This window comes from Phyllostomus hastatus, unplaced genomic scaffold (genome assembly GCF_019186645.2).
Source record: "Phyllostomus hastatus isolate PE091 unplaced genomic scaffold, TTU_PhHast_1.1 phas_contig_1, whole genome shotgun sequence".
In the NCBI taxonomy this organism is placed as follows: domain Eukaryota; kingdom Metazoa; phylum Chordata; class Mammalia; order Chiroptera; family Phyllostomidae; genus Phyllostomus; species Phyllostomus hastatus.
Window position 1 is genome coordinate 10486677 of NW_025333498.1, and position 17546 is coordinate 10504222.

The 17546-nt window shown below is 36.4% G+C and overlaps 1 protein-coding gene across 2 annotated transcripts in view; it reads right to left on the minus strand.

Moving 5' to 3' along the window:
• Positions 1–17546, minus strand: part of PPP1R1C (protein phosphatase 1 regulatory inhibitor subunit 1C) — a 130567-nt gene that overhangs the window by 50650 nt on the left and 62371 nt on the right. For both annotated transcript variants that reach the window (XM_045822997.1, XM_045822921.1), the window contains exons 3-4: positions 11302–11339; positions 8637–8697 (exon numbers count right to left, since the gene is read on the minus strand). In XM_045822997.1, coding sequence (XP_045678953.1) covers positions 8637–8697; positions 11302–11339 — 99 coding nt within the window. The remainder of the gene's footprint in view (positions 1–8636; positions 8698–11301; positions 11340–17546) is intronic.

Genomic DNA, 17546 nt, shown 5'->3' on the forward strand with positions numbered 1-17546 from the left:
TGATGCAAATTTAAAAGATTAATTTTGAAATAGGTAAATATATAGAGACACATGAATAGAACTATACTAACAAATAGTGGTCTCCTTTTCAAAATGTAAGTGGCACTACATGAGATTAAGTTTCTTGTTCCAAATTTCAAATTTGCAATTTAATTCATCTCAAGGTCCTTTAAACCTTTTAGCCTACTAATCCATGAATACTACATAAAATATGAAGTTCACTCATACTTGCTGGCATTTTCCTCTTGCCTCACTCTCAATGTTGATCTCATAATAACGGGACACCTTAGTGACTTTTAAGAAGGTACATGCTCAGATCAGGTCTTCAAGCTGACCCTGCCTTATGCATTCAAAGATAGAAGGAAAGATGAACACAAAACTTAGTGGAAGAAATTAAACAAAAGTGAAGGAAGTGGATCTGAAAATAGAAGTGTATTTTTGTGTTTTTTTTAAAATAAAGACTTGTATATATATTTAGAATGTTCCTTGTTATCTAGAAATCTGTGAAAATGTGTCTCCAGTTACATAAATAAGCCCCACCCTACACAGTAAATAAACTGAGCCAGCACAAACAAAAAAAAACCATGATTTAGAAAAGCAAATGTGATGAATACCTAGAGAACACCCACGGAGGGACAGAAATGTTTAAAAAAGAATGCAGTGTGGGGTCATGGGCCAGGTCTCTGGCTGGGGGTGTGCAAGGAGCAACAAAATATAGTATTGAATATTGAGTGATGTTTCTCTCTCCCCCTTTTTCTCCCTTCCCCTCTCTCTTAAAAAAAAAAAAGAAAGGAAGAAAGAAAAAAGAATACAGTGTGAAGAGAGAAACTAAAAGATCTTTCTACATTCTCTCCCTGCCTTTGATTTTTGATGTGCAGAGAGTGATGAGAACAGGCTGGTCTATTCATTTTGAATATTTTTTGTCACAGTTACAGGAGGCTTGAAATTGGGAAGGATAAAATAGACACAATTCAATATAATTATCATCAATCTACCTACACTGATTAGTTACAGGCTGAGTTTTTATGATGTGATTCCCTGCTCATCATTCTGGCTAGAAATATTTATTGTATAATCTTTAGCATCCCCAAATTCACCATTAACCATCACTTTGTTCTTAAGCTTTTTTTGTAATACAAAATGCATTTGTTTAAATATCAATACCTCTGAGAGGGCTATTAGTTAGGTGGAAAGTAAGGGACACTGTGTTTGAGGAGAGAAGCTAGGTGAATTGAAGCAAAAGCCATATTTTGTTTAAAGGGAAGTGCAAGATAAAAGATTAAATCCACAAATGCACCTGAGACTGGTACAAATACAAATGGAGTGACTGTTGCCAGGCTTGGTAATCCACATGCTTACTAGGGCCAGGCACCTCTAAACCTGATTTCTCAACTCCCACTGGGATGAGAGCACAGCTCCATCAGGTATTTCATTCTCCTCTAAGTCCTTTCATCAGCCCTCCTTGATCTCTCCCCCAGGCTCCTTCCCCCATTCTGCCAGGCTCAGTGGAAATGGAGGAGGGGTGTGCTTAACTCAATCCAGGGTTCAAATAATTATTCAAATTATTCCCCACATAGTACATGCCTGTTCTAAGTGTTCTCTTTGCACATATTGTTTCATTTTGTCCCTATAGCAGTTCTAGGTATTTATTAGCTATTATCTCCTCTTCACTGGTGAGAGCAGAGACAGGTTAAACTCACTGACTTGCTCAATTAGAATGGTTAGTAAGTGGTGGTGCTGAAGTTTGAACTCTGATCACTTGACCTCAAAGTCCATGTCCTTTTATGTTGGGTCCATGAAATTGTTATCATCAACAGCCTTCCCTGATTTGAGGATTATCTTTCAGTTAATATTACAGGTCACATCCTTGCCACATCAACCTCTTATTGGGACCAGTTTGACTCTTTTCACTCCCTGGGTTATTCTTTCTTTGTATCTACTGCTTTACTATGAAAAGAGGTGAAATGGTGATAAAATATCAAGATCACAGCCATCCTTGAAGAAAAAAAAAATGCAGAAGTTACTGTCACAAGAATTCAATGAACCACCTCTGGACACTGATGTAGCTAAATATTCCATTAAAGCAACTATGAAGAATGAGAGGAAGAAAGTGGTTTTCAGAAGAGCAAAAAAAAAAAAAATGAGTTGCTATGCATTAAGAATGGTAATGTAATACAAAGAGGCCCTGCCATACAGGATCATTTTTTAGTCAGCTGTTTTGTTTTATGTTCAGATTTTCTTTGAAATCAATAGTACTTGCTCTGCTTTTCTCAATTTGAAGGCAATTGCATTCCAGTAAAATACACATAAACACGAAATGGGGGTGGAAATGAGTCAGTCATTTCCTGTCCCAAGATTAAAACCTACTTTGCTTTTCTGAAAACATGATTCAAGCTATCCAACAATAATTTAATTGGCTGTTCTGTAAATTACAGGGCTGACTACCATATAAACACCAGAGAAGTGCACATAGCTATACAATAGTCAGTTATCATTTTTTTAATAATCTTCAGAACTTTCTACTTATATAATTATAAAGCACTATAATGGAAAAGTGAATAGAGAAGTGAGTCTGTTATCTACGCAAACTTCAACTTTTTTCATTTTTTTACATAATATGCATTATAAAGTTATGACTCATCTATATAGATGACAGATGCAATCAGCACAAGATATCTGAAATAAAACAATGTATCTAACAAGAGTGTTCACAATACCCTCTGGTTTCAAAGAATGCAATATATATGTCAATTTGATAACTGGTGAGGTGGTGACATTTGGGCGGTGGTCAATGTCAACTAGATGGAGATGTGTGCTTCAGGACCCTCTCTGTGCCTTTTTCTGTTTGTTAAGTTGATTACAGATGTGGTTAAAAATACCGAAGATAAGTTATCTTATCCACAGATGACACACAATTGAGATAATAGAAAATAGAATGGATGATAGAATCATGATATGAAATGTGACATGTTCATGTGACAAGCCCCATTCTAACAAGAGGAAAAAATTGCTTTTTTGGTTTTAAAAAAACAAACATAATTTTCAAAGGTAAAATGCCTAGTGAATAATATGGTTTAATAGCAATGCATGAAAAAGGCTTGAAAGTTTTGAATTTATGCTAAGCCATCATTTGTCACCAACGTATATGGCTGTCAGAAAAAGCTAATAAGATTTCTGGTTGCATTAACATAATTAAATGATCTGGGATGGAGAAGGTGACAGGCCTAACTGAAATCTGACTCCAGTCTGGTCAGACCACACCTTAAATATTAGGTTGATTTTCAATGATGTACTTCTAGAATGACACGGGCAAAGTCGAGCTTATTAGAAGATCAAGAATGAATGTGAAAGGACTAAATGGCAAGCATAATTGACTTTTGGACAATTAACCTGGAAAGAAGAAAATTAAGGATGAAGCAAGAACTTGATAGATGTCTTGAGATACATAGTTCTCATTTTAAAAATTGCCACAAATGGTAACATGATATATAGAACAAGAGTCCATGAATACAAATTTCTAGGGACTTCAGTAGAGAAAAGATCTTTCTAATAGAGAGATTAGAGAGAAAGTGGTTTTCCTAAGGAAATGATTCATTCATCAACAATAGTGTTGAGTATTTTTTTAAAATTCATTTGAAAGTATATTGGTAAGCATGGCTTATGAACCACACATTATGTTAAGCCCTGCAGATATGACAGAGGACAAAGTAGACACTGCTACTGCTGCCACACAGATCACTCAAATAGATCATTCTCGTCTAGCTGGAGAGACAGACACTAAATAAAAAAAAATGGACATCATGATTATTTGCAACGAAAGAACCATAGGCAATTTCTAACTATCGACAGAGAAGTACAGCTATAGAAAATTTAGAATGGAGGGCTAAGGAAGGCTTCTTTCAGAAACTGACATTTAAAGACAGGAATTGAATAATCACTAGAAATGAGCCAAATGAAGAATGATGACAAGAAGTAGACTAGAGAAAACACTCTAGGTGAAGGGGGGAGTGTTCAAATCAAGTTCTTTCCTGAATCGGCAAAGAGCTTGGTGCATTCAGTATCTGGCAAAATGCCAAAATAGCTGTGACCTAGTGGGTATGTGGGGGTGAGGGGGTCAGTAAGCTTTGAAAACTTCACTCTGGTACAGGAATTTTTATCTAATGGCCATGGGGAGCTATTGAAGAGTTTTAACTGGGAAGCAACTTAAGCATTTTTGTGTGTCAAAAGTTTACTTGACCAAAGAGGAAAACAAAGGGAGAAAGGACTCATGGACACAGGCAACAATGTGGTGATTCCTGGGGGTAGGTGACTGGGTGGAGGTGGAAGAGGGTCGGGGCGGGGGGGTGCATAAATGATAGTGGAAAAAATACAATTAAGAAAACTTCACTTTGGCTACCATATAGAAAATAAATGGGAGGCGAAAAGAGAAAGACTAGATGGAGAGTAAGCAATAACATCCTGGCAAAGAGATGATTGTGACTTGAAATGTGGAGGTGGTCCTGGAGATAAGAGAAGAGGAAAGAAATGTGAAGAGGTGCTAATGGGATGCAATACACAAGACCTTGGAGTGGGTCACTGGAGGCTCCCAGAAGTCAGGAACATAGTTGGGAAGATGAAACTCCCACGTCCTAGGAAAGGGAACACTCGAGGACAAATCACCAGTTTTGGAGAAGATCAAAAGGTAAATTTTGAACATGTTAATTTTGATCTTATGATCTCTTTGATGTCCATGAGGTATCTACCCAGGACACAAGAAAGACATGTTTGGTAGTTGATCGGATAGATACCTGAGTCTGGTCAATCTTTAGATTTGTTGCCACAGAATCACTTTAAACATTTCATTATTTAGATCCACTCCAGGCCTAATATATTAGACTCTTCAAGTGAACATAGCCAATTTAATACCCTGAGGTTAAATGCAGTGAAAATACTCAATCATCACTGGATAGTTGCACTAGTTAAACTTTAAGCTCCCTGACAACTTTGAGTGCCAGAAGTTTATGAATAGGAAGCCAGAGTGAGTATTAAACCTATTACTACTTTCTAGGGGTGAGTGTGTTACACAAGCCATGAAACACCCTGGAAAAGGAAAGCTATATTTAGATCTTTCTATTTACATTTCCATGTTTGCCATATGATGCTGCCACTTTGGCCATAAACTAATTGATCCAGGAAACAGACTCTCACCAAAGGCAACACTGTAATTGTTCCAGTGGTCTGTGTGATGACCTTTCTTAAGAATCCAGCCCAATGTTCAATCATTTTGGATAGTACTAATTTACCAAATCAGACTTTATATTTGGCCAGACGAGAGGGGAGTGGTAAAAAGTATACCTGGAAAACAAAAGCATATGGATGAGTAGGAACTCAAAGTTAAGGGAGAATCAGACAGCGAGAGAAGCAAAGAGAGACAGTAGCAGAGGCACAGGTATGACAATTAATAGATCAAAGCTCAAGAGATAACCTGCTTCTGATCAGATGACAATGTGGCTGAATTCCTTGGTTCATTACAGTTAATTTATTCAACAAGTATTTATTGAGCCCCTACTATGTGCCTGGCATAGACACCTCATTCTAGGTACATTATACTGAGTACTATGGAAAAAAAAACAAGGCGGTATGTAAGGACCTAGATAGTGATGGTAGAAGGAGCAATTAATTACTGGGATAAAAAGGCCTGTCTGAGGAGGTACCATGAGCTGAGCCACATCTAAGGCCACTGGGTAAAGAGCATTCCAGAAAGAACAAATGGGAAGTATACATGCTTTGAAATGCAAGTCTGTTTGGCATGTTTAAGAACAGCAAAAAAAAGAAAGAAAAAGTCCATAATGTTGGACATCAATGAACAAAGGACAGCGTGAAAAAAGATGAGATCAAAGAAGGACACAAATGCAACTCATTCAGGCACTCATAAGCCATGGTTGAATTAGTAATTTTATTCTGAATGTAACAGGAAGCCACTGAGGATTTTGATGAAGGGGATGGTGTGATCACATTTGTGAGTTAGAAAAATTACTTTGGTTTCTACGTGGTGGAGATTATAGAGGGCAAGAACAAAATCCGAGAGACCAATAAGACTACTGCAGAAGCCCAGGCAGGAATGAACGCTGACTTGCACAAAGTAGTAGCAGTGGAAAATATAAAAAGTAGTCAGGTAAAGAATGCACTTTGAAATTACAGCTAACAAGTGTAGCTAACAGGTTGGATAAGGAAGAGGTGTCAAAAATTATGCAAAGGTTTTTGTTCTCAACAGCAGAACACAATTTACTGAGATGGGAAGAAAACAAATGAAAAAAAAAGCCAATGTGTTTGGTTTTAGACACATTAAATGTTAGAAACCTAGTAATAGTCAATGAAGAATTTCAGTAGCTAGTTCGAAATGAGGGTGTGAAGTTCAGTAGATAATATTAGGACTGCAAATAGATATTTGAGAGTCATCAGCATATCAGCCTTGACAGCGCGCCTGTTAAAATGGTTTTCTCTGCTCTATTTCTTCCCACATGCCTTCATATAGCACTTACATTATAAGATGTAACCTAGACGCGTGTTTTCTGAAACTTGGTGGAGTCATAAGTAGCATAGCAAGTGAGAGAGGGGAAAAGAAATGAATGTAAGGGATCAGAGATTAGCCTCACTATGCAGTACTTGAAAAGGTATAGGTGGGATGTAGCATCTCTCTTTTCCTGCTACTTCAGCATCTGTACCCAGTAAGTCTTCATAACCTAATAAGAGAGGCGAATAAAGGAGTCTTGCTAATTCTCGTTTTGTTAAAGCAGTTACTCACTGAGTCTTTCATGAGCTCCAGTTGGCCTTTCTGTCAGTGATTATTTTTTCAGAACTCTTAATCATATCTGCTGCTGTTTTGCTTGGCTAGAAAATGTTTTTTTACACTCAACAATTGCATGTTCCAGTGCAATTTGAAGAATCATACATTTCAGAGCAATTGTAGTGTTGTATTCGGTATCTCAATAACATTTCCTTTGCTAATTCATCTTTCTCATGATTGAAGCTTCACAGTGTGCTCACATGTACCATATGTTACCATTTCTTAATTCTGTCTTGAAAAATTTATTTTTAGCTCTTTGGGACAGGTAAACTGAATAAAATATGTTGATTTAGCTTCCCCTTTTCTTTTATCAGAAGCAAGAGACTTACCTAGGTACTTACTAGTTATAAATGAGGATCTGTCTAAGTGGCTTATAATAACACTCTGCTAGTCTATTGAAAGAATTACCGTGGTCTCTCAAGCCTTGACTCATGGCCAAAAATGATTATCGTTGAATGACCATCTTGGAAAGCTTGACAGTAGTAAGAGTGTATGTAAAAATGTGCAATGTGACTAAATTTCCTAAATGTTAGGATCCCACATTCTTATGACATTTGAGAACTAAATATAATAAAAACCATGAGCCCTTGGGGCCTTGGTTTTAATATTGCCCTTTAAAAATAATACGATTATTCTCTGAGGACATGAGAACAGTATTACTTTATTTAGTTAAGCTTAAAAATAGAACAGAGGAAATCATTAAGTTAGTGAACATATATCTTTCATTGTTGCCCATTTCTACCAAAACTGATATGTCTTGAAAGTACAAGAGATATTTGTACTTTCCCTACTTACAATAGGGAAGATATGTTCAAAATGATGCATTTATCTTCAGAGAAGAATGCCTGATAGTCTCAATAGTTACACTGGCATAAACTGCAATGCTGATGATTGGATTATTTACCACAATCTTACAAATAAGCAAACATGTTTTATAGCTACACAGGAAGGAAGTTTACTGAAAGTAGCTCTTAATGTGTCCATTTATAGCCCACCTCCCTGCAAAGGCCCCAAATCTAGAGAGAATACAGAGTGCAAATCTGCACTCTCAACTTAGACATCTCTCCAGACTCCAGAGGAAGATGCTCAGCTGGACTCGCCTGCAGCTGAAACCAAGCTGGATGAATACATGATGAACCACTGGGCCAACGGCCCCACGCCAGGCTGGAACATGAGCTACTGAACTAGACACACTCTGCCTTATGTCAGAAACATTTGGGTGTGAAAAATAAAAGAAGCCTTTCTTGGAATTGACGTTGCTCAAAATTCTGATGCACTTAGATGTTCTCTTAGCAGTTCCAATTTGGGGAGAAAATTCTGTGATAATGCCAAAGTCTGAGTTAGCATTCTTAGTTGTTATTCCAACAGCTGTTATATGTACAGCTAATGGGTGTTTGGGTTTCTTAGAGCTGCTCCCAACACAAGGCAATGAGGCAACACTTTACATTAAATCTGCCCAAAATGCTACTTTGTTTTAACCAAGAAAAAAGTAGCAATCATCTGCCAATATTGGAAAGAGTAATTAGGGATTCTGGAAAAATAGCTTCAAGGAAAATATGAGAGAAAAGGTTAAAACAAGCTTTTGTCATTATTTTGGATCATGTGAATCTAGTTACCCTTTCTTCAACCACCTATTTTACTCCTGATGAAACCAAGTCTGAAATAGATAAAGTATCTTAACTAAAGTTCTCATTAGTAAGTAAGTGAGACTAGATCTAGGTTATTATCAAGCACACAGTCCTTGAGAACAGACAGCCCGCCAGCTTTAAACTCAACACTTGGAACACCCCGAACAGTACCTGAACAGTACCTTTCATGGTGGGTGGTGTGTACACGCTCTGCTTCCTTTGCTTAGGGGATGCATTCTGTGACTGTGGACAGAAAGAAAAAGTCTTATGTTTGCATATAAAGACAATGCCATCAGTCATCTGAGGGAAACAAACACTATGCTGTATTTCAAAAAGCTTTCTGATGTACCTCTCATAAAACAGAACTCCAATCAATGAGAAATTGTATACTTGTTCACTGGTAATAAAGTGTTAAAAGATATATGAAGCTATGGCATGTCTTATCATAAAACTCTTCATCCACTGCAGTCTTAAAATTGCTTTTTATTTTCTCATCTAATAACATTATTTCATTCTAAAAGAAAGAGAAAAAAGAGACACTAATCTTTTCCATTTAAAAGGAAAGTATAAGTGCCAGGGCAAAAATATACTCCTAAAGCTATGCCCACGAGATAATATCCTGTCCCTAGGATTGTCAAATGGTTCTGGCAGGATGGGGAGGGTGCTTGGTCAGTGACACCAATCTACAGCCCTCTGGAATTGATAGGTTCAATCTTGTATCTACATTTACTTAGAATTAGGATGTTAAGATTATATTTTTCTACAGTCTAAAGATAAATCTTTCTAACAAAACTGCTATTGGGCACTCTTATCTAAGCTCAGTGGATCAGGATTTCTTTCTCTCAGATGACCCTTGAACAACGCAGGGCTTACGAACACCAAAGCCCCGGCCGGTTGACCTGACTACACACAGCCCTCCACAGGAGCAGATTCAACCAACCACTTAAGGAAAAAAGTATTTTCAAACCACTGTGGGGAATCTGGAGTTGCAGAGCCCAGTTTGGGAATGAGAAGATACCGTTTTCAATCCACAGTTGGTTGAATCTGTATACGCGAAACCCATAGATTGGAAGAGCCGACTGTATTTATTAAAGAAAATCTGTATATAACTGCAACTGCCTAGTTTATACCCATGCTGCGTGTGTACGTATATATAATATTATTTATTATAATAATATATATGTGGCCTATACTCAAATTGGATTATGTCAAATACTCCTTTTTAATGGTGTCTATTTTCATTTCAATATGTCAAATGTAGGGGTTTTAATATCTGGAGCAATAATTTTTGCTTTGAAAAGCTCAAGTATAAATACTTACAGGATACTTTGGGGGAATTACTCTAGGCTTGTCATGTATATTAGAAAGAATGTAATGTACAGACTCTAAAAAACTCCTAGAAACTGTTTTACAAAGTTGTAAATAGAAATTGCAGTATCTTTCCTGGTTTATACTGAAGCTTAATTGTCCTCAAAGTATAATCAAGATGTTGGTTTTTAGCTGATGCAAAAACAATCTATTAAAAAGTTAAAAAAATTAAAATATTTTAAATTATTTTATTATTAAAATGTTATTTAATTATTAAAAATAAAATAAGTTAATAAAATATATTTAGGTATCAATAAATTTAGATTAACTAATTGGCTCAATTAATTTAAAATTCTATTTTGTCACTAAAAGATATATTTGAATAAAAATATAGAATATAAAAATATACTAAAACCTATTGAAAACAAAGGGAAAACAGGATTGAGAAATAATGATATTTTAACATAATAGTTTATTTAGCAAATTAAGTGAATCTTAAATAAGTACTACTATTTTTTTAAGTAAAAAGACAAAATCAAACAATTGCCAAACATATCAACCAAACAAGTGGTACAAGAAAATTTCTCCAGAATAGAATGTTTTGGTACCAGTGTATTACACATAGATACAGGCAGGGTGAGTCTATATGAGCATAAATGTGTGAATGGTTGGTATTTCTGCCATTCTTCTACTGTATTCAGTCACACCTGGCTGATTGTGCAAAGCAATTGCTTTCTGGATTTCTTATGTATTTATTTGTACACACATATTCAAACAGTAAGTAGGAAATTAACTCTTTAGAAAAAACTATTTGTTATATAACTGTACTAAAACTTAAGTAATAAAAACTATATTTATGTGAGAGTTTAATTTCCAAAACATTTTCCCACACACAATCTCATTAAATTTATAGTATTTGATATTTGTCTTTTTACATTTTTCTGCATATTTACTATATGCCTACTTATGCAGCCATGAAAATTAACTACTAAGTCAGTGTGCAGCATATTAAATATTTGTTTCATTTCTGGGTGCAAGTTTACTCACTTCTGCAGTCTATGTATTCTATATTATCAGTTCCGCTAGCCTCCCCTGGTTCCTATTCTCTGAACTCCCATGTGTGCATTTGGAGACTCTGGCCCTATGATCTGCTCTTGCCTCCACACCCTGGAACTCTGTAAGTGGTGCCTGTCCCCCATACTTTTGCTTCAGAATTTCAGCATTGGCTATCCCCAGCCTGTGATGGTCATATGCCAGAAGTCAGTAAATTGAAATTATCAATACCATATCTTACCATTAAAAGCAATGGTTTCTTTTATAACTTTTTTCAAGGGTTAGATTGCATTGTTAGAGAATTAAGGCACCCTACAGGCAGAGATTTAGTGGCAAAGTTTACTGCATGTGCAGTCAGGTAAAGCAAACTAAATAGTTTTTGCATCACTGTTATATTGATATCATATTTTATACTACAAAAAAATCAAGTAATAGTGTTTTTTATTGATCTGAACACCTGTTTATACGAATTGTAAGAAAACTTACTTCTGCTTGTGTGTTGGTCACCCTCTTGTCATCTATTTCTGCAAGAGAAGTAGGTGTAATTTATTAGAAAGGTGAAATTCTTTCTTATGATACCATTAATATTTTCAACAACACAAATCAACATGATTTAACAATGGCCTATGTTTATGTAACATTTGCGGCTTAGTCTAACAGCTGAGAAGAAAAGGGGAGCAGAAAGAGGTGGTTTCCTTCTGAGATCATCTTCTCCCAAAACTTTTAAAAAAGACAATAAAAAAATCTTGCCTGAAATTCCAAATTGCCCATCTTCCGGCAGTCTAGGCAGGGGACCAGGAAAATGACTCTTACAACAGCCATCGGTGTCGTCAACCTTGCCGCGCTAAAGCACAACCAACCTCCTCTGCCCACGGATTTTGTTGCCACTGTCTTCGTACTGGAGCCTCTCTATCGAACTTCCTCAAGTTCGCCCTTACGCACAAGAAACCTTTTTCAGTCGGCACAATTACTCTGACTCTAATAGGGTCGGCAATCTCTTTTCTACACGCCACTGGAAAGAGTGTTACTTAATCAGAAATATTTCTTACGACAGCGCTAGGGCAACTTCTACCTAGTCTGTATAAAAAAGTTGTGAGGAAGGAGAGAGAGGAGAAAGGTGCTCACACACTCCTTTTTCACAAAGGGAGGCCTTTCCGGGCTGGGCTTCTTCCCCATCTCCTCACCTACTTTGCTAGGATTCTGCCTCTGGGCTCCTGGACCCAGTTCCCTTTTTCCTGACTCTTACGTTAATCCCGATGCTGAGAGACTGATCCAAACACTGAATGAGGAGTTCATCAAAGACTATCTGCTTAAAGATATAGATCTGTATTTATTAACATGAATACATGCTACATAGATGAAAAGGATTTGGAAACTATATAATGGTATTTTTACTTTATAAAAGATAGATAAAATACAGATGTAGAGATGATAGAGAAATGAATACATATGCAAAGGATATATACCAATATGTTAAAATATAGTTATCTCTGGGTAATTATATAACACATTTTGCCTTATCCTTATCCTTATTGTTTGCTTTTCTTTTTCCAGTTAACATGTATTAGTTTTACAATAAAAAACAATGTATATGCATGTATATAGATGTATACACACATATATAGTAAAATTTTTATTTAAATCCACAATATATAAACTTAATATTTCATATAGTAAGAAACCAAAATAGCCAAGCAACTAAAATGAATAATATATATAACTAATGTTTATTCTAATATTATATTGGTTACTAGATTTTAAAAATTTATAGAAACTTCTAAGGAATTTTACCTCTCTTGTATGTGGAAAGGCAGGCAGAAAGGAAACTATTAGTTGAGGATGGCAATCACAGTTATTCAATGTAATTACTGGCATTACTTGGCTCAGTATCAGGCAGCTGTTAATATACTGAATTGAAAACTTCTGTCTAGGAATGTGAAGTCTTTTGCTATCATCTTTTAAGTAAATATCAAATGTGATCCCCCTAGTAATGTATACATTACTACAGTAATGTGATCCATTTGGTCTGAAAAGAAATTCCTTACTTTGAGAGACAAATGCAAAAGTAAACTAAGCATAATGTTTCGAAGAATATTGTCATCACTGAAGATGGAGATGGTGATAGAAATGATCTGGATGCTTTTGAGACATTTAAATTCACAAAAGGAGTAGGAATAACTCAAGTCAAAGCAACTCACACAAAAGTACAAAGTGAGACAAGAATAGATCATGGATTTTTTGAGATGCACTGACTGATGTAAGGACATTTCCATTTACTTTAATAGGTTATTATTAAGTCAGGAAGGTTATGTGGATGCACGTAAACTGTGAACACAATTGTCTTATTATTTTTAAAATACGCAATTTCAATTTCATTGAAATTCATATTTAAAAATATGCAAGGCAATTTCATCAGATTTGGAAAAATTAGTTGTGATAAAGTACATCTAAAAATAAAGTCTAAAAGAGAAGGAAATAGAAAAGACTATGATGAAAGAACAAGGAAAAGTTTCTGAACTACAACAGAGTGAGAACTACAGAAACTAAGAAGTGGAAGATATATAAACAGATAGAAAACTACAGAAAGCCTAGAGAGTCTTGACTATAACTGGCTGAGGAATTTGTTTCTTAAAGAAGTCACTAGAGTGCACACATAATTCCTAATATGATTCTTCTACTTTTCGGTCATGACCATAGACAATTCCCTTACTCTTCATGAACTTCAGTGTTTTCCCATTTCTGCCTTCCTCATTTCATCCTAAGCTTATTTTTAGAAATTAAAAATATGACAAAATGAGAGCCTAACTCCCACTGTTTAAGTATGGGTGTACATAGTAAGTTTCTACTTATTTATTTATCTATTTATTTATATATTTTTGGTTACAGATTACATACAAATTTATATTAGTTTTAGGTCTACACCATAGTAATTAGACATTTATAGAACTTACAAAATGATCACCCTAATAAGTGTAGTGCCCATCTGACATTAGAGTGAATTCCTTTTAAAGAGCACAGTTTGAAAAGGGGGAAGGTGGATATAAATGCTTTTCATTAGAGAAACATGGCAAGCATTACCTCAGCAAGATGATCAAGGTCAATACCAACAGTCAGAAATTAATAGTATGAACTCTTAATGTAATGAAGATGGCACTTTACCTCAGTGATCTGCCTCCCAAAAACCCATAACCTCAGTCTCCTCATAGGAAAACACCAGACAAATCTCAATGGAGAGGTGATGCTGGAAAGATAGTGGAGCAGGAAGAAGCATCAGGAATACTAGACAAAAACTGTATTGGAAAAATCTGTTTGATGTAACTATTTTGAAACTCTGGAGACTATTGAAGAATTGCAATTTTCAGGGAAAGACTTGGAAGGTCAATTTTAATTAATTTTAGTCAGTTTACCCTTGCCTTGCTCCCAACCCCATGGCAGGCAGCCAGGCACATAGCACAGAAGCCTGCACACAGTTTGTGGGTGCCAGGGCAAGCAAAGAGGATCCTGTCCTCCGAATATGAGAGACCTGTCCTCTGACCACTGATTGCTTCTTCTGATCTCAGATGTGGAGACACAGAGGAGAGCAGCCACTGTTGTTGCACCACCCCCCTGACCCCCCAGTTGTTAGAAGGTCCTCAGCCTCCGGCTGAAATGACTTCTGGAGGATTTGAACAGTTAGGGCCTTTTCCCCCTCCCTTTGTTTTTTTTTTCTTTTTCCCATTTTGTGAGCTAGACATTAAAGTCTATGAAATTCAAAAGCCAGTGCACATCAGAAGAAATTAGAAAGTAACTACACATGCTCAAAGAAAGATGCAAGTGCAGAAAAGACCTAATAAAACCTTAATACCTCAGAATTACACCAAAATGTTTACTATTGCCCCCACCCTGGTTCTAAGGCCTTTGGATTTCGAGTGCAGCTATAGCATTGGCTTTCTTAGGCCTCTAGCTTACCGATGACAGATTGTGAGACTTAATGGTCTCTATAATCATGTGAGCCAATCCCTCCATAATAAGTCTCTTTCAATATATCTCTTTATACCCTATTGGTTCTGTTTCTCTGGAGAACTCGGACATAATCATCAAAAACAAGGAAAGTGTCAGAAACTGTCGTAGCTAAAAAGAGTGTAAGGAGACATGACAACTAAATGTAATGGGGTATCCTGAAAAGAGCATTGTGTAAAGACTAAGGCTATCTGAGTAAAGTGTGGGTTTCAATTAATAATATATCATTGTCAGTCAATTGCAACAATATAACCCTTCAATGACTAATGCAAAATGTTCATAATGAGGGAGATAAATGGATATTCAATATGCCTTCTGTTAATTTTTTCTGTAAATCTAAAACTTTTCTTTAAAAAATCATCTTTTAACACATCGACTGGTGTGGCTTAGTTGGTTGGGTATTGTCCCATAAGACAAAAGGTTGCTGGTTTGATTCCTGGTCAGGATTCATGGTCCGGGTTGTGAGTTGAGTCCTCAGTCAGAGAGCATGCAAGAGGCAACTGATCAATGTTTCTCTCCCTCTCTTTCTCCCTCCCCTATCCTTTCCCTAAAAAATAATAGATCATCCATCAATAAAAACTTAAGCAAAAAAATAAATAAATAAAAATCACAAAACATGAATATAATTCACCCTATGCATATGCTTTGTTTTTACTGTTGGGATTCTGTATATGATTTGAATGACACCAGATAGTCATTATTAAAATGGTAGGTAATGCAACTGAAAGGAAGTTCATGGAAAATATATAATTTTTAAGAATGGTAGCCCTGACTGGGTGGCTCAGTTGGTTGGAACATCATACTAAACACCAAAAATGAGTACAGGGTGTGCATCTGACTCATGGTCAGGGCACATACTGATGTTGGGGCATGTATGGGAGGTCAATGCTTCTCTCTCTCTGTCTCTCTCTGTCTCTCTCTGTCTCTCTCTGTCTCTCTCTGTCTCTCTCTCTCTCTCTGTTTCTCTCTCAAATCAATAGGTATATCTTCAGGTGAGGATTTTTAAAAAATGTTATGGGGACAATTAAAGAGCTAAAGAGAAAAAGGCAGGATTAAGGTTATGAAGAGAAATTTTCAATGTTCAATTAAAGTTGTTGAAAGCTGAAGGTAAGCAAGGATATGTCAGTGGAAAAATGAGGAGTGAAATGATTTCCAAACAAGTTCAATAATAAGGAGAGCTCTTACTTTGATTTGTTTACTGACTAAATGTCGGGAAAAAGAGGAACAAAGTATAAAAGAAAATACTAGTAGTACCTGTTTGATGATATACCCCCCAGCCTGCTGCTTCTGTGTTTGCTCCTCATACTCAGAATGCTCCTCCCTCATACCAAATACTGTACTGCCGTTCCTTGAAATTTTCTGTTCAAATGACATATCCGCTGAGAACTCTTTCCAAATTGTGTCTCCCCTCTTCTCAATTAGAAGCCATCTTCCTCTTTGCAATACCCACAGCACTTCCTCTATGCCTGTCTCATAGTATACATCATTATATACCCTGTACTATGGTCATTATTGTTTTAGCTCCTCAAATAACTTGTAAAGAAATGGGGATTAGCTTCCATGTTTGATGTTTTCCACAGCTCTTAGCACAGTAGCATAGCTGACACATAATAAGATTGTCAAATAAATATACCAGTATCTTAAAGCTATGTTTTATAATACAAGACCTTCTGTTTGCTGCTTCTCTATACTACAGAATACAATAGTAGTGCAATTAGTTACTCATACTGAGTCTTGAATAAATAGTATTTGATGTCTAACCATATGCTGTACACCTGAAATGAATACAAAATAATACTGAATATAAACAATAATTGAAAAAATAAATACATACAAACAAATAAGTCATTGATTTACAAACTTGTTAAACACAGGCCATGTTTAACAGGCCTCTTTAAATCAGTTTACCAGGTCCAAGGTAATGGTGCAGGCACTACAATTCTTATGACTATTGCCCCAGTCATTTAAAAGGTAACCTTGGCAGAAAAACAAGGATGTATAGTTTTGCGTTGTTGATTTTTAGATTTTAGGAAGGTATCTGGACCAAGAACAAAGTACGACATCTGTCTGGAAAAAGTCCAGCCATTGTTAACATAATGAGAACAGTTTGCGTGACATCGATGTAGCCTAGCAGCCAAGGAGAGTGGAATGGAATGTGCATGAGTGAACAATGATGACTTCACTCTACTAGTCAGTGGGGGAGGTAGACACTGTTGAGTGAGCATGTGTACTGTGTGGCCTTTACACTGAAAATGACAGAGAGTAGAGCAATGAATGTACATGAAATTTTGCATTAAACTTGGACATTCCTCCACAAGACAATTCAGAAGGCTGCAGCCATGGACAACTGGTGATTGGCAGCTTCATCATGACAATGTGCCCACTCATGCATCACATCTCATGCAGTTTTTTTGCAAAACATCAAATCACCCAGGTGACTCAGCCCCCCTACAACCCATATTTGGTGCCTGAGACTTCTGGCTTTTCCCCAAACTAAAATCACCTTTGAAAGGAAAGATATTTCAGACTGTCAATGAGAGTCACAAAAATATGAAGGGGCAGCTGATGGTGACTGGGAGAACTGTGTGAGATCCCAAGGTGCCTACTTTGAAGGGGACTGAGATGTCATTGTCCTATGTACCATGTTTCTTGTACCTTGTATCTTCTTTAATAAATGTCTCTATTTTTTCATATTACATGGTTGGATACCTTCTGGACAGACTTTATATCAA